General features: G+C 41.6%; 2 protein-coding genes and 2 long non-coding RNA genes across 5 annotated transcripts; all 4 read left to right on the top strand.

Annotated features, from left to right (window-relative positions):
• Positions 1-540: 540 nt before the first annotated feature.
• On the top strand, positions 541-6,336 carry patl2 (PAT1 homolog 2). Of its 2 annotated transcripts, none has more exons than XM_086016847.1 (19): positions 541-677; positions 1,441-1,603; positions 1,825-2,057; positions 2,135-2,194; positions 2,265-2,318; positions 2,386-2,544; positions 2,655-2,720; positions 2,796-2,944; positions 3,269-3,343; positions 3,426-3,549; positions 3,628-3,745; positions 3,844-3,950; positions 4,043-4,096; positions 4,177-4,319; positions 4,673-4,829; positions 4,902-5,042; positions 5,256-5,353; positions 5,430-5,570; positions 5,789-6,336. In XM_086016847.1, exons 1-19 carry the CDS (start codon positions 654-656, stop codon positions 5,820-5,822), a joined length of 2,100 nt encoding a protein of 699 aa, XP_085872973.1. In that variant the 5' UTR covers positions 541-653; the 3' UTR covers positions 5,823-6,336. The 2 variants fall into 2 exon arrangements, with proteins under 2 accessions (XP_085872973.1, XP_085872974.1); XM_086016848.1 differs by having other exon boundaries at positions 2,413-2,544.
• Positions 6,337-9,114: 2,778 nt separating this feature from the next.
• On the top strand, positions 9,115-9,405 carry LOC147128949 (uncharacterized). The gene is made up of 3 exons (XR_015082447.1): positions 9,115-9,152; positions 9,236-9,289; positions 9,359-9,405. It is a non-coding gene; the product is annotated as an uncharacterized LOC147128949 (long non-coding RNA).
• Positions 9,406-9,627: 222 nt separating this feature from the next.
• LOC147128950 (uncharacterized) lies at positions 9,628-11,843 on the top strand. The gene is made up of 9 exons (XR_015082732.1): positions 9,628-9,669; positions 9,966-10,016; positions 10,090-10,134; positions 10,213-10,266; positions 10,370-10,420; positions 10,568-10,603; positions 11,404-11,448; positions 11,538-11,597; positions 11,663-11,843. It is a non-coding gene; the product is annotated as an uncharacterized LOC147128950 (long non-coding RNA).
• A 124-nt stretch (positions 11,844-11,967) lies between these two features.
• On the top strand, positions 11,968-20,846 carry cmn (calymmin). The gene is made up of 37 exons (XM_086016960.1): positions 11,968-12,020; positions 12,111-12,161; positions 12,308-12,355; positions 12,620-12,661; positions 12,734-12,754; positions 12,842-12,889; positions 12,968-13,018; positions 13,093-13,140; positions 13,253-13,330; positions 13,396-13,431; positions 13,741-14,181; positions 15,416-15,469; positions 15,614-15,664; positions 15,785-15,817; positions 15,940-15,981; positions 16,056-16,103; positions 16,169-16,207; positions 16,277-16,336; positions 16,761-16,805; positions 16,988-17,026; positions 17,096-17,143; positions 17,504-17,572; positions 17,698-17,763; positions 17,864-17,917; positions 18,255-18,302; positions 18,438-18,476; positions 18,536-18,607; positions 18,697-18,774; positions 18,865-18,924; positions 19,003-19,071; positions 19,139-19,198; positions 19,270-19,314; positions 19,395-19,451; positions 19,677-19,718; positions 19,786-20,013; positions 20,091-20,147; positions 20,208-20,846. Exons 11-37 carry the CDS (start codon positions 13,752-13,754, stop codon positions 20,210-20,212), a joined length of 1,938 nt encoding a protein of 645 aa, XP_085873086.1. The 5' UTR covers positions 11,968-12,020; positions 12,111-12,161; positions 12,308-12,355; positions 12,620-12,661; positions 12,734-12,754; positions 12,842-12,889; positions 12,968-13,018; positions 13,093-13,140; positions 13,253-13,330; positions 13,396-13,431; positions 13,741-13,751; the 3' UTR covers positions 20,213-20,846.
• The last annotated feature ends 35 nt before the right edge of the window (positions 20,847-20,881 follow it).

The following is a 20,881-nucleotide window of genomic DNA, read 5'->3' on the forward strand; positions in this document are numbered from 1 at the left end:
TTTTTTCTGCTCTATGTTTACATGAAACTGGACGAGACTGCACTGTGCACAATATTACATAGAGGTGTTTAAAAAAATCTCCCCAAACAAAGATAATGCCTTGTTTTGATTGTTAATGTCAGAAACGTGTTACTTTTACGATAATAAGTTGATTATAGTGGTTGTTCCTTGCACGAAATGCATTATATTGACTGGTGAATCTAATATTTTGGCTACGTGAAATCACAATCACAGTAAAGAACATTTTAAAATACTTTTCCAACAAAATATTAGGACCAAAATAAATATTAGTACTAATCTCTTATTGTGCCAATCAGAACTATGTTATGACATTCGTAGAGACGATTTAAAACGACTTTATACATATTTTCTTCACTATAATTTACATCTCATAAAGTGAGCCTGGGAAACGGATCCATGTAACGCTAATCCTGACCCCCAGATGTCGCCATTCGCCTATTTGAAAAAAAAAAAAAAAATGATGACGTACATGTGCGTCTGGCTACGAATTTGCGTGATGACGTAAGTGCGTTCCCTCGCGCCCAGGTGAGTTCAATTAAACTTTAATAAGATGAAGTGAGTCGCTAACAGCAGGTAAACCTGGGAAACATTTAACTTGATCCGGCAGCTTTAAAGAGACTAAAAAATACACCATGAGTGATTCTGAGCGAACGAAAGTAAGTGAAGAACATTTAAGGCAGTTTTTCATCAGGTCTAGCTGACAAAGGCGTTCCCTCATTTTAGCTGTGCATGTTTGCTATCATTCGATGCAGTGTCGCTGGGCCTTCAATGTGGACTTATTCTCCCTATTAATTACATTACTAAAAATGTGAATAAATTCATCATAGTCACAGGAGATGCTGATTGTTAAATTAAATGTGTGCGGAATACTGCCGATGTGTTTTCCGGGTCAAATTGCGTTGGCTGTAACAAGTTTTGCCCCGACCAACCAATCAGAGGGTGGTGAAATGCTGACGTCATGACATCCCCTGTGACGATCAATTTGAAATCTGATTGGTTAATAAAGTAAAGGTCCCATTGCTAATGCAGCTAATATTATGCTACCTTCAGATTAGTGCTGAAAAATCTAATTAAAATCGACAACGCAGTGTAGTGGAAAGTAATTTTCAAATCGCAAAGGCTGAAAGGCCAACTCTGTTCCGTTTTGGTCGGTCGGTAGGTCCGCATTGTTTCATAAACATGAAATGTTGAAGTGATAAAGCCACAGATTTCTTTGCATTATTGTTGTAACTTATTTGACTTACAGACATTAATAAAGGGAACATACTGTTGATAATAGATTAACACAATTTTATGGAACACATTTTAGATAAATTATAGATTGTAAATGTAGGTTGGTGCATGTGATTGCCCACCTCAGCTACTGAATGTCATTGAATAAGATACCATTGACCAGTATACTTGTATTTTGTCATCCAGGTGGCTGAAGAGGTTGAAGGGTCCCAGCAGCCTCAGTGGCCTGAAAATGGAGATGAGTGGAGTGACGAGGAGGCCGAGACCAGTATGGACTGTGGGCTCCTTCAGGTCATGGCAGAGGAGGACGAGGAGATCAACATCCACAATGAGGAGACTTTCGGCATGGGTGTGTTGAGCCTTTCTTTTTTTCTTTTTGCAATGCAACAATAAAACAAAAAAAAAAAAGTATTAGGTGACACAATAAACAAAAAGCGGGTTCATTATTTTCACGTAGCGGTGGTATACATGAGGACGCCAAAACTGAGTATCCTTTTCACTGTTTTACTAAAAGCATTTGTAAAGGAAAATTGGCATCGATTGTGTAACAAATTGTACTGGTTGTGACAGATGTAGACGCACAGGTGACACCAAACGGGGCCAACAGCACCCCCCTTGAGTTTGGGGAGCCGTCAACTCGGCCCGCCACGCCCCCCAAACCTTGGACGCCCTCTCCTCCCGCGCGGGTGCCCCTTTACTTGCAGCGAAACAGAGGGCGAGGGTTGAGGAGGGGGCTGGGCCAGGGTCATATCTTCGAAGACCCCGCTGTGATGAGGATCGTGGAGGGCCGGCCGAGCCTCAAGGTGATGTTTGAATTGGCTTTTTGACTTTTTTTGTCAGCTCACCTCCCGTGCTTTTTCTTTTTCCTCTTTAACTCCAGAGTCTGGATAGCGCTATCGTAGACTGTGGAAATGTCATGTTCCACAATGCCTCTGAGGACGTAAGTGCGTTTTTCTAGTTTTTTTTCTCTTGCATATCTTTATTCGGAGGCTTTCATTTTGTTCTTTCAGGGGACGGAGCCATCCTATAGAAAAAACAGAAGTGTCTCTGGATCGATACTTCAGGTGAAGATAACTCAAGTCCCGGCGTGTCACGACTGGCAGCCTTATCTTCTGCGGTTCTGTGTCTTAGGATAGCGCTATACTGTGTGTGATTGAGGGCTACAGGGGCCGAGGCCAACACCTGACCTCCAACTTCCTGGATCCCGCCTCTTGCTTCAGGGGCAGGAGAGAAGGGGAATCGTGGGGTCCCTACTCAAGGCGTCAGTTTGGCCTGAGAGCCCCCTCGCAGGTGGAGAATTCCTTTTTATCTTCACACCTAAATGGCTTGAAACCTTTGAAAATCATATAAAAAAAAAAAAAATCCAATTTAATCCTTGTTAGCTTTTTATTTCTGTGTAGGTGTCCATGATGCCAGGTCCTCCTTTCTGTCGTCGGCCGCTAACCCAGAGGCAGCACCACAATCAGGTACACACTCGGATCCATTCAGGAAAGGCAAATTCTTATCTCAATACATGAGTGCTATTATATTTTGCTCATCAGATGGGGGGATTTGGGTATCCCATAACCCGGCCGTGTCCATCCACCCCGCAGCCCCTCACTCCCAAAATGATGCAGCTTCGTTTTGGCCCCAACTCACCAAGGCCGTCCCCCTTCTACAGCCCCTCATCAAATCCAGTACAACATGTCAGGTTTGTGACTGAGCAAAAAAATTGGTAAAATTCCTGAATAGCTTTGGACAACTGTCAAACTTTTTTTTTTTTTTAATTTTTTTTTTTTTTATACCAAGTAACTACCGGTATTAGAAAAAAAAAAATACTTGGCTCTTCAAGTATCACCATAATGACCACAGTAGTAGCACAAGTATGAAGCAAAAAACAAGACAGATTTTATTTCCCAAGTTGTTTAACATCAGCACTGCACTCAAACGAAAATGTAAGAAAAAAAAATGGCATAAGTGTGCTGAATCTATGTTTGATTAAGATTCATTCCTTCAAATAATGTGCCATTTGCAGATATCCTGGCCCTGTCACCCAGCTCCACCCACAACATAAACGCGTACTTAACCTCAAACAACGTACATTCCAGAGGTGAGGAGTCATCCTGGTTAAATCTGTCAAAATAAAATGTTGGCTGTACTTTTATTGTACGTAATTACACACCTTTCTGTAGAAAACTGGACGATTGGGATCCTTACTGTAATCTGATGACGGCCAAGGAGAAGGAATGGATAATCCGGCTTCAGATGATCCAGCTGCAAAGTGAGAATCCGTACCTTGAGGATTACTACTATCAGGTATGAAAACGCCAAGTCTAGCGATTTGCCTTTACTGTCATCGGTTGTTACATTTGCTTCCGCGTGGTGTTTTTTTAGGAGTACTACAGGCGAGTGGAAGCCAAGATGGCGGAGGAGGAGCTGGGCATCAGGAGCAAGCGGGATCCCCCCAAGCTCACGACTCCTTATATCACAAAAACGGACGCCTACACGCCAGGTTATTCTCGCCGTCTTCCGAGGAAGACCACCATTTGAAAGTGCTTCCGGCGAACCCAAAAAAGTTCAGCTGTTCTAGTCGTGGTTTTGCCCTTGCAGTGGTGCACATTGAAGGCTCCCTGGGTCAAGTGGCGGTGTCCACTTGCTACTCCCCTCGACGCGCCATCGGGGCTGTTCACGCGGTTCAAGCTCAGGGTCCACTCGAGGTGAATTTTTTTTTTTTGGGCCACCATATCACTCCACTTTTTCAAAACGATCCATTTCCCTCGCTGACTGCTGCTGACTGCTACAACCGCAGGAGCAAAAAGACACGACGCGGCAACGATTAGAGCTTCTGAGCGAAATTGAAAAGGTGCGGCGGAGACCTGCCTTTTTTATCCTTTCTCCTCCTCCTCATCGGCCATCGTTTTCACCTCACCTTCTTGCCTGCAGCTGTTTATGGTTCTGTTAGAGGTGGAAGAGTCGTATCGGACCAAAACCGCAGTCTTGTCTGAGCCTGAGGAGAGGTTGTTGATGGAGAAGACCCAGAGGAAAGTGGAGCACATCTACTGCAGGATGCAGCACCACGATGCCCTGTGAGTCACTGATATGACCAAGTTGTAAAATTGCATGAAAGTATTCAGAGCTTCACACATTTAAGGTTACCGACTTATTCCGAAATGGATTGCACACACACACCTGATATGATTGATATTGCAAGTTTATTAAAGAACACTCAAATCTATGGTGAATGTATGCATTGTGGCTGGAAAGTATCCATGCATATTTATTAAAAGGATTTTAAATGGGTTGTGAGTAAATACAATGCGCTCAGAAAGTATTCAGAGCATGCCTTTTTTTTTCACATTTTAATTCTGTATATCTAAATGTACTTTACATCCCTTTTGTTTAGCATTTTTTAAAATTAATTTGGTTGGCTTTTTTTAAGAAATTCCGAAGGGGAATTTCTTCCTTTCCTGGTGGTCTCAAAGGGCAAAAAGCTTCTCGCCCGCCTCTTGCCTTTCTTGAAGCATGATTCCGCCATCCGGATCCTGAGGATCGTCACCTCCAACCTTCCGACGCTAATGAGCAGAGACACCGAAGAGGTAAACCGAGTTTGCGGCATTTTCTCATTTTCGACCGTTCCTAAATTGATAGTGGCTCACGTTTGTGTTCAGAACCTCCCAGTGCTCTACCCTTCTCTTCGAAATGTGATCGGAGGCCTGAGCTTCAGTCAGCTGATTGGGATCCTCCGAGTTCTGACCTCGTCGGAGAATCTGTCCACGAATGAGAGTCTCTCACTGGCGTGCCAGAACAAGGTCTTTGCGCTCTTGCTGTATGAATGCTGTTGAGAATTAACCTTGTGTGGTTGCAGCTAGTACGGATGTTTTATTCACAATACTTCAGAATTATATTTGTTGGCCAAGATTGTTTAAAAAAAAAAAAAAAAATTGATTACCCATAGGAAGTTGATTGCAGCATTCAGTCAAACAATGTTTCCAGTTTTTTTTGTTTCCCCCCGCCTCTTTCAGTTTGGGATCTCCCTGCTTTATGCGCTGCTGTCCCACGGAGAGAAGTTGTTGTCCTCCGGTGTTCCTCTGGAGCCCAGCATTGGTGACTTTGAGACATGGTACCAATTCCCGCTTGTTGCTCCCTGAAAGGAGATCAGTTTAGACGGCTCTCCCTTATTTTTGTCCGTCTTTTAGGACGGACACAATATTCCAGGTGGCGGGGCAGCTTTCCCAGTGTTCGCTGGTGGAGCCGCTCCTCCTGCCCTCCAACCTGCTGACGCTCTTCTGCCGCTACCTGGACAAGCGCACGGTGCACCAGCTAAAAAGCAACATGGAGTAAGTCATCGAATTGGGCCGTGCCCCAACCAGACTAATGCTGCATACATTCTTCCAAAGTGTACTCGGATTTAGAGTTGCATACATAGTGTCTTCATTCACTTAATGGAACTGTATTGAAAGTTTCCAAAGGTGGGGGATTTTTTTCTGTCATTTCCAACTCCAGCTCTTTTATCTCTTAAATCTGCCCAAGCTAAACCTCAAAATGTTTTATTTAGGTCTGCGACTGGAGGCCTGGCGCTTCCATCCTGAGCACAACGGCGTGTGGTCATATCGAGCAAAGGCGGAACTTGCACGTAAAAGCGTCAATGTAATGTACCCATTTTGATTCTTATTTCTTCCCCCCTGCTACCTCACTCATTTGTGCACACCCAGAAACTGTTTCCTTATTTTTTTTTTTTGTGTCACCCTCTTTTGTCTCAAGCAGGTTAGATTATGGTTATGGAGTCATAAATACAAGTCTGCTGTTTTGTACATATTTGTATGTTTCCAGTTAAATTGTGTTGGGTCAGAAGTTGAGGATTGTGTAGTAATATTTCTGATTGTACAGTCAAACCTATGTTTGTTTATAGTAATCACTAAGTTATAACGTGGCCCATGCACATTACAGCCATGCAGTTTGTTTTTTGTAAAAAGGAATGAGTTGTGTATACATGTATTTGATGTGACCTTTTATGTCATTTTCATTTGGAAACAGGAATTATTTAAATCTCACCCTTGTACAGCACTTGCAATATAAATAAAAAAAAAACATAGTTAAAAATGATCAACAGTTTGAAGGATTTTTTTTACATTTTATTTTGGAAGCTGCAAATCTACAATCCAAATTTTTACTGTACGTGTTTCTTAATTTGTTGGCGTTCTTTTCTGCGACGCCCATGTGCGACATTCCTCGAAAGAGAGCGGGACGCGAGACAACTCCGGACTTTTGTCGGACAAACGAGGAATACTAGAACACAAAGTATTGTAGTTTGCAAATGAGAAACAATAAAACAGGAAGTGAAGTTTGGAAATTGTGACATAATTGGCCATTCTTTGTAAATATATTTTTCTGATGTTTCCCGGGATGATTTTAGATTTTTGTGGCTGGGATCCACTTTTTCCCATTTGATAACCTGACACCAAAAAAAAAAAGTAGGCAGATTTTTGAATGACTGGTTAACATGCCAAAATGACAACGGTAGCCATGTGAAGCCTTTTTGACGTCGTGTGATTTTGTAATTGACGTGTTGACCGAGTTTGTGCAGAAGCCAAGTATGTGAGAGGTCTGGGCGGAGCAGGAGGTGAGACGTTAACCTCTCCTTGACCTCATAAGACGAGGATTTGGGCTTCCAGTGAGGAATGTAAGTTAAAGGTGAGATCTCTTCCTCTTTCATTGTGCTTTCTTAAAAATGTGCAAGTGGGGCACCCGACTCCAGTGATGTGCGTATGGGTGACACCATGGAAACCGAAAGATCTCCTTCATGGTTTCCATGGAGTCACATCTGGGCTCACTGTTAACTGCACCCTCGTCTGAGGTAACGTCTGTCATAATGGGGACTGCGCTCCATTGTTGGGGTGTATGTGTGGTTCATTGAATGCTTAGAATTTATTTTTTATTTTTTTTACTTTAAAAATTTTTGATAGTGACATCTTTTAATTTAAAAATTTTACATGTAAAAATTTGTGGCAAATTTACATTCAACTGTTTACTTTTTCAAAAAAAAACATACAATTTAAATAAATTAAATAATTTAAATGGCGTCCAACATTTTTAATTTAAAAATTGCATGAGCGCTTGTAATATTGACAACTGAGAAGTTATGGTAAGTAGATACATGCTCCTCAAAGGACTTTGAAGTAACTTGTGGTGTGCCTCATGGTTCAATTTTAGGTCCTTTTTATTGTTTCATTAATATATCCTCCCTCTGCTGTGTCATTAGGAATACTGTGTTTCCTAATGACGCCAATCCAATGGATGATCATTTTAACTGTATCCTGGATGGCAGAGAACTTCATCTTAACCACTACAAGACTGAAATTTTAATCTGTCCAGACGCCCAGAGAGACACTTAATTAAAATATGAACTCTGTCTCTACACCCTGATTCCCCGTTTTAACACAAACTCGTAATAAAGTACCCCTGTAATTGTCAGTCGGCATCCATCACCCCTCGAAGAAAAACACCCTCCTGGTCCTCCCTGAACTGTTTCAAAGATGCTTTTATCATCTCGACAAACACGAGGGATGCCATGCAGAGGTCATCAGTCACTGTCCAAACACCCTCTCTTTGCTTCTCTAACTTTCTCTTAAGTGCAAATGTGCTTCAAGTGCCTAATTGCTCACTTTGCGTGTATGTGCTTACAACGCTACTGTGGATTCAGGGAATGATGGGTGGGAGACTGTAGGAGGAGCACTTGCTGCCAGAGTGTATATGAGACCCTCACATCAGGCTATATTGCGCATTCCTCATCTTCACCCCATTCTCCTCTTGGGAACAAAAAAAATACATTTAAGGCCTTTTCCCCCCTCCAGGTCCAGCAATGGGTGGATGCTTGGTGTTTCAGAGTGTGCTGATCCTGTGGTTGGTTCAGAGTGTGCCTGCTGGGGGTGAGTACATGAAACTTGAGATTAAATTGGAACAGAATTTTTATCTCATTGTGAGGTGTCGTGGTACCCAATTGATCATAAATGCAGGCTCAATAGAGGAATATGTCAATTAAGAATGCATAAATAGCCAGTGGCATCACTTTATTGAAAATTAGTGACTGAGCACTTCCGTGTCAAATGCACTATTGAGCTGACGTTAAATTTCCTTTCCACAAGTAACATATTTTCTACATTGTCTAATTAAAAAAAAAAACATGTTAAGGGGTTATGACATCACAATTTTGCGTGATAACCGATGTCAATTTACTTTATTGTAATTTTTTTATAAATCAACTCATACCATGACTCATCCCCTGCCAGCATGCTTGTTGCGGCCTTGTACCATGAATGGTGTAACTTGCTCCCAGTTGAGATAAATGTCTTTTTCAAACACTTGGGTTTGCCTGTCAAATTTCATACCGTCGTGTGAACCGGAAATCTTAGCAACCGTACCCGTGTTGTCCTTAAGCCATATATTCCGTTTTCTGCGCGGCCGTGCCGAATCAAAGGCAGTCGAGCTTGAGTGGCAGCAGCCGTCTAAATCTAACATGCCGCTGCGAGTGGTTTTACTGCCCGTGCACAGTCGCTGCATTGACTTCCACTATTACCACCCACAAAGTATTATTATAAGTCTTCACTGGCTACAGTCAAGGATTTATTTATATGAACAGCTGAATCTCAAATCGGAACATTGTGGAAAGTTATTTTTGAGTAGTTCAGTTCAGTCAGCCCCCTCCAACAAAATGGCGTTAGTCCACTTCAGTTCATAGTTGCTCAACTCTATTGATTTTTATCCAATAGCGTCGCTATAATTATTATAAAGTCATCTCAAACATTTTACATCAAAGATAAATGGAAATGTGATGTCTTAATCTGTGTGATATATGTATTTTGTTGAAGGTTATGGCGCAGGAGTGTCTGGAGTACCCAAAGGCCACGAAGCACACTTCAATGGTGAGTCTCAGTGCATGCAGCATTTTTGTTTGACTGTCTTTGTATACCGTATGTTCGCAGCAAATGATGGCCTTTTGTTCTAGGAAGAAGAGTGCACAATGGTGGAGGCGCTGCAAGAATGCTGATGCCATCCAAAGGTTTATCATCAAAATCGCAAACCTGATCTCCTTTTCACAAATGCATTAACATCCTACTTTTTCCCAAAGGTGTAGGTTCACCAATGGGTGCGCAGAATGGATATGGTGGCTACCCCAATAAAGGTGTAGGTGAGTGAGCGTGAAATAAAAGCGACATGACCTTAAGAACGATGTTGCAAGATGAAGCTCATTTTAGTTTGGCTCAAATTTAAGGCTATGGAGCAGCTGCCGGGATGGCCAATGCAGCGGGAACGAAAGGTTTGTTTTTCATAGATTTTTTTAATTTATTTTTTATTGGAGGTCTGCTTTGAATAATCGACACATTGTGATTTCTTTTTAAGGCTACGGCGCAGGGAGAGGTCAAGGAGGGTGGCCACAAGGTAGTCACATACTGAACATGCATTGTAAAAATTTTCAAAATATTCAAGACTGAGTTGAGTCAGTTGACACTTTTGAGAGTGCAAGAAACTGACAAGCCCTAATTGGATGGATAGAGCAGATAACAAAAATAGTCTGGGAGCAATACATATTTGGAAGATATCCCCCAATATGGAAAAGCATTGTATTGAAATAAAGTCAAATGGTAGTCTGTGATTTTGGATGACATCCGTTATGATGCAATATTCAACTCCAAGTTGATTTGGGGCTTTGACGTATCACTTAATCGTTGTTGCAGGATATGGCAGCCATTTTGGTCCCACCAACCAGCATCCAATAAAAGGCTACGGTATGCTTCCCTTAGAAATTCTCATTGTATGTACTCTCCTACAATGTTTTGATGTCCAATATTCACATTGCAGGCTACAGAGCTCACGCGGGTGCGTTTGCTGGACAAGGAAATAAAGGTAATGATCATTTTCGATTAAGGAGAGATGTTGGCAGCTGCCTTTTGCATCATTCATGAAAACTCTTGATTTCTTAAGGTTACGGAGGTCCTGCTGCTGTACCCCTGAACGGAAACAAAGGCCAGATAAAGGGTACATAAATAGATTTGACCAATTAATGCCATGCGATGAGTCAATGAATCATGTTTAAGGTTATTTTAAAAGTCTTGCAACATGGTAACAAATGTTCCGTTAGGTTATGGTCCTGCAACCAGTGCGCAAGGTGGAAATGGAGTGAAGCCAAATGGTGAGTGACCACTCATAGTGGTATGGCCAAATGCTGTATGGTGTATTGTTAGTTGTTGTGGTTGATGGATCACTCAATTCAAATTTACTCACTGTACAGTACTGAATTTTGAGAAAATAAAAAAATATATATTTGTACCCCTTGTAGGTTACGCGCACAGTGGACTTGCCAATAAAGGTTATGGTAAGGAAAGTTTGCTGAGTGGAAAATATTGGAAAGCAATTCCCTTCATCTTGTGCCAGAAGTTGAGTCACGCTTATGAGATGCCAATTTTTGATTTGGCATCAACATAACTCTGTCGAGAACCTTGTGGCTGTTCTGTATTTCAAATGAGAACATGCAAATATGGTTGGCCAAGGAGCTGGAGTTTAAATTTTGTAATGCATACATGTACAGTAAACCACCCCGAGTGATTGGCGGCCACCCAAAATGGTTTATTTGCCCATCGATATCATTCATAAGATGGTGCCAAATACCCCCCCCCCCGATTAGACAAGGTTATGGCGTGAGTAAATAAAGTTTCTCGCTTAATTAAACATACCAAGATGCTGCCAAAGCATTATTTTATATTGGAGAACAAAACCAGAAAATAGCTGTTTTTCAGGGAATAGCCGAGGACAGGCCCCCCCCCCCCCTAAAATGGTGAATTTAATAATGCCTAGCATGTGGGGGTACACTGTATTCATGAACAAGACTGCTAACGAGGTCAGATAGGACTACTAAATTTTTTTTATGCATGACCCTTTTGATTTTACTGTTCAATGATTTATGGCACAAAAAAATAACTATGACATTTTATTTGGGTTATAAATAACCGAACAGACTGTCTGATGATTTATGACCCCCATGCAACTTACGCTATCTTTGACCTGCCTGTCACGTTTTGTGGACAATCGTTCAACAAATGATAGGATCAAAGTGTTTCTGATTAGTGCAGTCCTACCTGACCTATTAAAAGACTACACATTACAACTCTTTATTAGGACATGGAGCAAAAGCTGGTCTTCCAAATGGAGCTGGAAACAATGGTAACGTTTACAAAACCAAACCCTATTAAAACGCCGGTCAATTTGCGTATTTATTCATATCTTTTTGTATCACATATTTGCCTTAACAGGCCTAGGGGTTGCTGGACGTAAACCAGTGAAAGGATACGGCCAGCCATACTATGGAACAGGTGATGAAACACCTCCACTGTTCTTTTTTGAGGTCAATGTGAACTTGTAATGGATTCTCAATAAGGTGCTGGAGTGGGAGCGTCCTATGGTCAGGGGGTACCTCAGCTTGCAAGGAACCAGGCCAAGGGTACGTACGTTTTCTCTGTAGGGCTTTTTTTTTTTTCTTTCTTTTAATTCAAACAAGTCTGTCCTGATGGTTTATATTTATTCCTTCAGCATACGGCAAGACTGGATATAACGGCTATGGTGCAGAACCAATGGGCGGTGAGTCAAAGTCGGTCCTCATGGACCCCTCCGGCCAGATCGTGATATGACGAGCATACGCTTGTTTGTATTCTTAGGCTACACCGGTGGTTATGGCAGCGCTGGATTAAGCCTGGGACATCGGTATGGAAGTGGAGGAATCAAAGGACCCAAACCAGGTTGGCGCATTTTTTTTTTTTTTTTACTGTTGAGACAAAAAGTCATTTGGGCATCGTCTTACGCCAAAGTTGATCATTTTAAATGTTCAGGATATGGAGGCGCAGCGGGCATAGCCAGCAGACAAGGTGCTGCCCCCAATGGTGAGCTCACAGAAGGCACTCACACGCAGCAATACCGGGGCGGAACAGATTAATGGCATTTCCATTTATTTCAGTGTTACAAGCGTGACTAATATTTCTATTTCCATAATAAATGTCTCATAAAATCCCTTTTTTGTAAACTGAAGGTTATGCAGGTGCCAGAGCCCAGAGCGGCATTGGAGGTATACCAACCGGTGGGTCATTGTAGTCATCTTTTTAATCAAAACATATAATCAGTATGATGGATGCTTTTATTTTTCGTGCTTCATTCTGAAGGTTATGAATACCCCAATAGTGGCACTAACTATTCTGTAAAACCAGGTAGATATGGTGATTATACCATGTGTGTATATACTCTGGCTTCCTCCCACATTCCTGAAATTATGCATGTTCGGTTCAAGACTTATTCATAGATGTGAGTGTCATCTTGTTTTCACTTTTTTTTCTTTTTCTTCAAGGATATGGCAATATTCCAACTGCGAATGGCGTCAAGCCAAGTGGTGAGTCTAAACCATTCAAAATGTGTGTATTATGTAAGTATAGGTATCAAAGTAAATGTCCTTGTTTTTCAGGATATGGGGCAAACAGAGGAGGTACTACCGTCTCCGAAAACATGTTACGATGGTGTGTTCCGCAATTGGCGCCAAGTATAACCTCCATGTGGATCTTTTGAAATCAAGGTTATGCAACTGGAGTTGTTCCCGGTGGATATGGAGCCAAACCGAACGGTAGTGGAGATCGCGCTTCGGCTTCACTCTGATACCAACGATTCAGAAATGGCGCATTTAACGATCGTTTGCTTTGAGGTTATGGAGCTGGAGCTGGTGGCACAAAAGGATATGGAGCCAAACCCAATGGTGACACCCTTTCAATATCAATGCTTAAGCACTGGTCTTTCCGGTGTCTTATTTATTGTTGCGCTTTCCTTCAGCAGCTGGAAATGGTGCAGCACTCGGAGGAGCCGGGAATAAACTCAATGGTGCGTTTTTTTTTTTTTGGGGGGGGGGAATTCAAGAACGAGTAGGACACTCTTCGTTCCACTTGAGCGATCTGTTTGTGGTATTATAATAAATATCAACCACTTCATTCAGGATATGGAGCAGGGGGACTAGGACCTGGCTCACCCCCTCAGGCCACGAAAGGCGTTGGACCTGTGTTACCCGGGCAAGGTAGTAGTTCTTCCCCCGCGTTATGATATCCAGACCGGGAAGAGCTTACGTGTTAATATTCGCAGGCATACCAAATCAACCAGCTAAAGCACCAAACCCTGGTAAGTAAAGCCTGCTTATGGACGTTATACTGCATACGTGAAGTGCATACACATTTCATCTAAAATCAAAATTATTTTTGAAGGATAATTTTGTAACATGAGTTAGACAAGAGGGCGGCTAGGCACTTTAAAGGGAGAACCATAACGCCCCAACACTTAGCATGTACACAATTTTCAATCAATGTTACATAAACAAAACAAACCGCTGTGACATCTCACACAGACCGATTTTTAAAAAAATTTTTTATTATTATTTATTTATTTTTTTTATAAACAGTAAATATGAACATGACTCTATTTGCGTCTCAGGATTTGGCCAGATGCCGTATGGTAAAGGTCCAAAGATGCCAGGTGCCCCAAATGGCAAAGGTCTTAAAGGTGATGTTCTGTCACCTCAGCAACCAACACTCCGGGAGGGCGCCTCACCTCAGCGACCGATTATCGAAGGTGACGCGCCTCCGGCGCCTGAGCCCACCAGCGGCCGCCTCGTTCTGGTCACCAAAGACCAATACCAGAAACTGCCCTCGCCTGTGCCGCAAGGGAAAAACTACATGCAGCCTCAGCCCATGCCGCAGGCTACGCCGGCATATGTACCCGTCTTCCCTCAGGGCAAAGAGCCCAAGCTTGGGCCTGAATCTTCTCCTGGGTCAGTGCTCATGAGACCACCGGACAAAAGTCTGAAGCCCCCCACTTATGAAGCTGGACCGCACAGTAACCCTGCAGGAGGTAGACCTGTAGCCCCTCCTCAAGGCAAGTACCAAGATGTCTCGTTTGCAAGTCAAAAGTCTTTAAGTATCAACCAAGTTACTAAAGCAAAAATTAAGCAGGTCAAGACAAGTCATACGATGTTGCTCAATGACAACATGCTGTATATTTGCAAATTAGCCACTTCCATCAGTTTTAAATGGTCCCGAACCAGTCTCAATTAAATGCACAAATGATATGAAGCTTACTTTTATTTACGGAAGTTAACAGAGCTTACCTGTCTTGTGGGTTTTATAGTCAAAGTCATTGAGCCCGAGTCCAAGTCAAGTCCAGCCTTTCATAAGTTTTGGTCAAGCCAAGTCTGAAAATTGGCAATTGAAGTCTGACTTGAGTCAAGACGTGACTTGGGGCCCTTGAAAAGGTGCGATATCAAAGTACAAGTACATAGAGCCCACTCTGTTCTTTAATCCGGCCCACCAAGCTTTTACATTAGCAAGATCCCTGTAGAATTTGTTCATTAAAATCTATTGCTTTTTTTGAATTGGCGCTGCATTTTTTTATTTTATTTTTTTCAAATCCGAAGAGTTAGCACAACGTTGACAACATGTATGGCCTCTAGGTTATGTTTTTGGCGGCGATCTGCCCACACAAAAAAGTCCAGAGGCCGATGATGATGTATTTGGGGTGGGCGTCAACGGTGAGGGTTACGCTGCTCCGAGTTCAAAGAACGTCATCCATCCTGAGCAAAAGCCAGCGGCTCAAGTACCCCGGGAGGAAGAAGTCCAAAGTCTGGAGACAGAGGACGCAAGTGACAGGCGGATGGTCAAAGGTGTCAAACTCTCAGGGGAACTCGGGTCCTCTGCTTAACTAACGGAATCCTGAATTAGATGCGTTTGCCTGTAGTGCATGTTTAAATGTTCAAACACTCTTGTTTTAAATGTCAGTTTGTTTGTTTTTTTTTCCCCCCAAATCTGAAGTTGAATGGGCAAATGGACAGTGTTTTAAAGTTTACGAGTTTGCCAAGAGTTGAATTTTGTTTCACAAAGCTTGCTGGCTTTAATGTGGAAATAAGCTAAACTGTAACCTGTGTAACAGTAGATTCAATCAGTTAATACGTAACTTACATGATGCCTGACATGATACTTGAAGTGTGCTCTCGTCGGTTTGCTGCATGGTGTGCAATTTAACGTATTACAAAACAAAAAACGCTTCATTTGCATCCATAAACAATATGATTAATTATAGGTGCGCTAACGTTCAAATCTGTCCTGAATTTTAGAGAATGGAGGAGCTCCAATATCCAAGGGACCGGGAGCTAAAGCAGGCAAACCTGGTAAACTTCACTTTTATACGTCAATTTCACCTTAAGCACATACTGTGTACAGATCAATGTGCATTGGTTAGATAATGTAAATCTTTTTTTAATCATCAATCATTCGTTTGCTATTGTAAAATAAATGTACTTTTTTTTTTGTAGATTGTGGCCCAGGGGGTCCAAATGGACAGTGGATGAAAATACCTAGACCAGGTAAAAGAATAAAAATGAAGATGTCTGGTATTGTTTACATTGTGATGTGATTATTAAGCATTTGTAGGTAAAACATTTTTTTCTTTTTTTTTTTTTTCTTTTTTTAACTTTATAATATAGGAGCTGGTGTGTCAGTGGGTACCAACACAAAAGGTATTAATGACTCCATTTTTTTTCTTTTAAAAAGTAAAGCTTGGACTCATGGAACAAATTAAACTTGCAAATCCATGTTGTTCTTCTTTTTTTTTTTTTTTTTTGTCATTATACTTTATCAGGTTACGGAGGAGGTGTTCCAAACAAATTTGGTGCCAAACCCGGTAAATCAAATTTATGCGTCAGTCTTGACTTTTAAACTGACAATACATTTAAACTGCAAATCTATGTTTTGAAGGTTATGGACTTGGAGGCTATGCTGGACCTAATAATGGATATGGACCTGGTAAGATTGACTAACAAACCAATAATGACAAATATGCCAACTCGTGCATGTGTGTGTGCGCGTAGGCCTTGGATATCCTAATGCAGGCAAACCCCAACAGCCAAGTGAGTACCCGATTCCCTCAACCCAAAAGCATTTCACTAACAGTTAACATTTTCATCGTGCTTCCTCAGTTTACAGACCAGGAGTCAACATCGGAGGAGCTGGCTATGTCAAGGGAAACTCTTACAAAGGTCAACATTTAAATAAGATTTTAAACCATGTCTATGTCTTGTACACAAACAAAATGCATGGTACTTTTTTTTCCTATATTTATAGGAAATGCAGGCAAAAATTCTAAAGCAGGTAAACCAGGGGCGGAGCCAGAACGTGGCTAGTAGGTGGGCCTTGAAAAATCAGGGCGGGCCTGAATATTTCTCTCACTGATCTTCAAATCTTCCTTAGACAACCACAATTATGCCATTCTTAATATTCAATCAAATAAAAAACACAACGAAACACAATTTAAACAAATTAATAACATACTAAAAATTTTAAAGTATATTTTTTTCATGAATCTCACTGAGTGGGCAGTCTGTGGACACCATGTGGCTCCGCCCCTGAGGTAGACTGGATGCTTAACACAGGCTTGTGTTACTTTTTTTGTTTTTGTTCCAGGCTATCCAAACGGCTATGTTGCTGGCGTGCAGCCCAACTATGCTAGTATGTGACGTCATCATCTTCAAACCATTTATTGCTTTAGAAAGATTAATTTTGGATTTATACTGTTTCACTCCACCAGCTGACATAGGGTCCAGCTCACCCGTGAACATAATTGGGACATGTTTTTATATAAAAAAAATAAATAAATAAAAATGTATGTATAATGTTTAAATTTTATCTAGATCTTGGCCATGGTGTTCCGACAAGTGATGCAAAATCAGGTAAGACAATTTGGACCCTAATCAGATGTCACTTTTGAGAATTTATTGATTTTTATGCTGAATTTGCAGGTTCCGGTGTACAGGTGCCTTATAATGGCGCCCCAGCTGGAGTAGATGGTAAGACGATGCCGAATACGCAATTTGATGTGAGGTTAAATTTGATTAGATTTTTTTCCTTTTCTATTTTTTGTGCCAAGACACATTTTGCACGAAAATCTCACAGCACGCCACCAAAAAAATGTCACAAAAAGTATATAGTAGCATATACCAAAACCCAAATGGCCACTGCTTCATGTGCCAGGACTTAATCTGTTGTATGAATGTCAACAGGCGGATACACAAGTGAACTCTTTCTGCCATCGAGTGGAAGGGCATTTATTGTTCTGCCTGTCACTACAAATCTTAGATTGAGATTTTTTTTTTTTAATGAGACCCATCTGTCTTCTGTGATATTCACTGAAATGTTCATTTCTGCAGGTGCAAATCAGCCTGAGCCACAGCCAGTTGGCCTCAGTCCAAATGGAAACCAAGACCCGGCGTACGGCGGTATGTTAAATCTTTTTAATTCCGTTTTTCGGTGTAGTTTAGTCAAGGAAAAAAAAAACCTTGTAGTATAGTAGCAACACTATTCCCCCCCCCCCCCCCCCCCCCCTCACACACACCTGTGCCAGGAATGGAGGGCTTACCTTACAGGGGTCAGCCTGCGATGAGTCCTGAGAAAGCAAACGCCAAGTATGGTGCGTTTTTGTTCGTGGTCATTCGAAATCAGTTTCTCAAAGCTGTAACTCCACAAAAAGAGTTTATTGGTTTTGTCCATAATCTTCTGTGTTGATCCAGGCATTGGTGGATTGCTGTTTGGTGGCAACCCTCAGACAGGAAATAATGGTGGAGGTAATTATGGGATGCATGAATTCCGAAATGAATTACATATAGACCTTTTCATCATGTCAAACTCTTGTCTCATTTGACCAAGACAGACCAATTGAGAATTATTTTTAGCCATCTTCTCTACTGCTGTAGATTTAAAAAAAATAGATGTGGCGGAAATTCCGACATCGTTAAAATGATTGAGTGATGATGTAAGCTAGTGGGCTAGCCGTTGTTTTGCTAACTTACTCAAACAACGGAACTATCAATTTTTTTCCCCACTCTTTCTCAACCACTTTGCTGGATTAATATTAGGCTTTATTTTCCTCATTATTTGTGAAACTGCCAATTTATAATGCAGGCTATGGCATCTATGGACCCGCTGCTGACGTGAAATCTGGAAAATATGGTAGGCCTATTGTTTCAGACAGTATGTCACTGATAGGTATTCTGGCCATGTCTCATCACGACACAGTGTCTATTTTAAAAACAGAATTTGTTTCCCAGTCAGTCTAAATCCTTTTCTATGTTGATACAATTCTAGGTGCGGCCAATATGGGCGGTGTTGCACCGGGACAATACGGTAAGTATCGATGAGTTACAAATGCGCACCGGGGGCCTTTAACTGTTGTTTCTGGTCAGGGTATGGCGGCAGCCCCAATATCGGTCACCTTCTAGGTCATGGCAGTAATGGACACATGGCTGGCAAATATGGTGAGTCAAGTTTTAACACACACACACACACACACACACACACACACAGGTTGTTGTTGTCGTCGTCCTGATGGCTGTTCCCTGTGCAGGTTATGGCAGAATGCCCCAGGAAGTGCAACCTGTTGGGTTTGTCCCTCAGCTCAAGTCTCCTGGTGTTGGACAATATGGTGAATATCTTCAGCATCAAATCCAGGAAACCAATCTGAAACGTCTTCTTTTGTGCTGCTTGTTGCTCATTTGGTTTTTATTCCCTTCAGGTCCAGCGGCTTTACCATATCAGTCAGGTCCTCTGGTATTTGGACCAAATGCGAACAATGGTGAGAGCCTTCAAATATGACTTGTTTTTTGGGGAGGAGGGTGTTTTTATTTGATCATGCTTTTATGCGGTTGCCAAGGTGCTGGTAGCGACGGTTCCTATGGGTCACAAGGCCTTGGGGGTGAAGGGAAGCCCGCTGGGAAACACGGTTTGTTTTTCTTTTATGCTTTGCTACACACGAGCCACTTGTGTCTAATTTGATTTGAATGTTTTAGTGGATAACCTGGCACTCCACCAGAGGCAGCCTCTTGAATCTGCTTCTGACGGCCGATCAGGTAGAGCGCAAGTTGATCAATCGAGATGGGCGTGCAATCTGAATGACAGTATTTCTCTTGACCTTAAACAGGTTCACCGTATGAATCGCAGCCTGGCACAGCTGACAATGCCAACGGTACGCCCTCCACTAAGGGAACAGTTTTCAGCTTTTAAAGATTTAATTGTGTGGCGATTTTGGTCTTCATTTCTTCTCAGTGGGAGGCGATCCAAATCTGTCACGAGTGGGCGAGGGCATGTCGAATAATAAATATGGTAAGTAGGAATTGGTGAATATTTTATTTTAATTAATACGTATTCATATTAAAAAATAATATTTTAATAAGTTTCAAGTCTTAAACTTCAAGTTACTGCGGCAATAAGCAAGTCATCACTTGGGCTGTCATTTTAGGAGAGTACAACATCAGTAGTAATTTTGTCGTCTTTGTTTGGAGCAGACACTCAGTTGAATTTAAAAAATGTTTTTTTTATAATTTTCAGAAAATGTGGGTTACATAAGTGGAAGCAAACTGCAGCCAGAAGGTAACGTATCAATTTTCCCGGTTTCCATACTTGATGTTAAGGTGATAAATGCTCATTTTCTTTCTAGTGATTTCACTCCCTGCGGCACCCACTCCCTTGCCGCTGGACTCCGACTTCACGCCGGCGAGAACGGACGACTTCGCCTCCGACCTCACGGGCGCCGACGGCCTGGCGTTCAATTCGGACGCGGACGGGCAGGCCGCGGCCCGAGGGTCGGAGCAGCCGGACGACCCGGCGCAGACGCCGCGGCAGCTTCACATCCAGCAGCACCTCAAACTGCATTTTCACCCTCAAGGCAAGAGACACAAATTGAATTATTTAGAAAAAAAAAAAAAATTTTAAAAAGCTAACTTTTGTGACACTTATCTTCAGGATCAAAAAATGCTAAATACGACTTGAATGGCTTCTTTGGAAACGGTGGCTACCAAGGTAAGAACCGACTTGTAAATATAAAAATGTAAAAAGATTAATGCGTCTTGTTCCACACAGGTTAACCCCGCTGTCATCACCTCCTTCCCATGTCATTGTATGATAGTTTTCATCACTTCCTGATTGTATATTAGTTTTATTTACTTGTTTAACCTTTTTTTTTTTTTTAGAGATTTTAGTTGCCATGTTATCTGTGTATTATATCAAAATATACCTCTTAGCAACATCTTTCCGTCCTGCACTTAAGGGTTCACTGTACATGCAAACAAATACTGTGACAAATGGAAGTTTTGCCCTTCTTAGTGTTTTTGATTGAATCAGTCAGTTTTGTCTCCTACATATCTATTTCTATATAAAAACAAAATGCTTTCTAATTTATTTTGCATGGTCCTTTGAGTTTTGGGTGTTTTTTTTTCTTAACTACTGGTAAGAATGTGGTGTTATTGTACAGTGTTTGAGTGATTAAAATTCAAGACACACTTCAGTTTTGTGCTCCTACAATTTGTAACACAAGTGTCCAGGCAAGGCAAATTCAGAGGCTGTTTTGAAATGATGAAATGGGGAAAAAAAAAACACAAAAGCAGCTTCAATGTAACTTTAAACTCAAACAGACTTAAATTCAGTTTTGCTTTTTTTGTTGAATCTACTAAGTGCTTAGGCCTTGTTTGACTACTCGGCATTTTTTCATCAGTTTCATCACATCCGTTCTTGTCAGCAGGATATAAAGAAAACTA

The sequence above is a fragment of the Filicampus tigris genome, chromosome 19, assembly GCF_054856515.1.
Source record: "Filicampus tigris isolate MCC_2025a chromosome 19, RoL_Ftig_1.0, whole genome shotgun sequence".
Lineage (NCBI taxonomy): Eukaryota > Metazoa > Chordata > Actinopteri > Syngnathiformes > Syngnathidae > Filicampus > Filicampus tigris.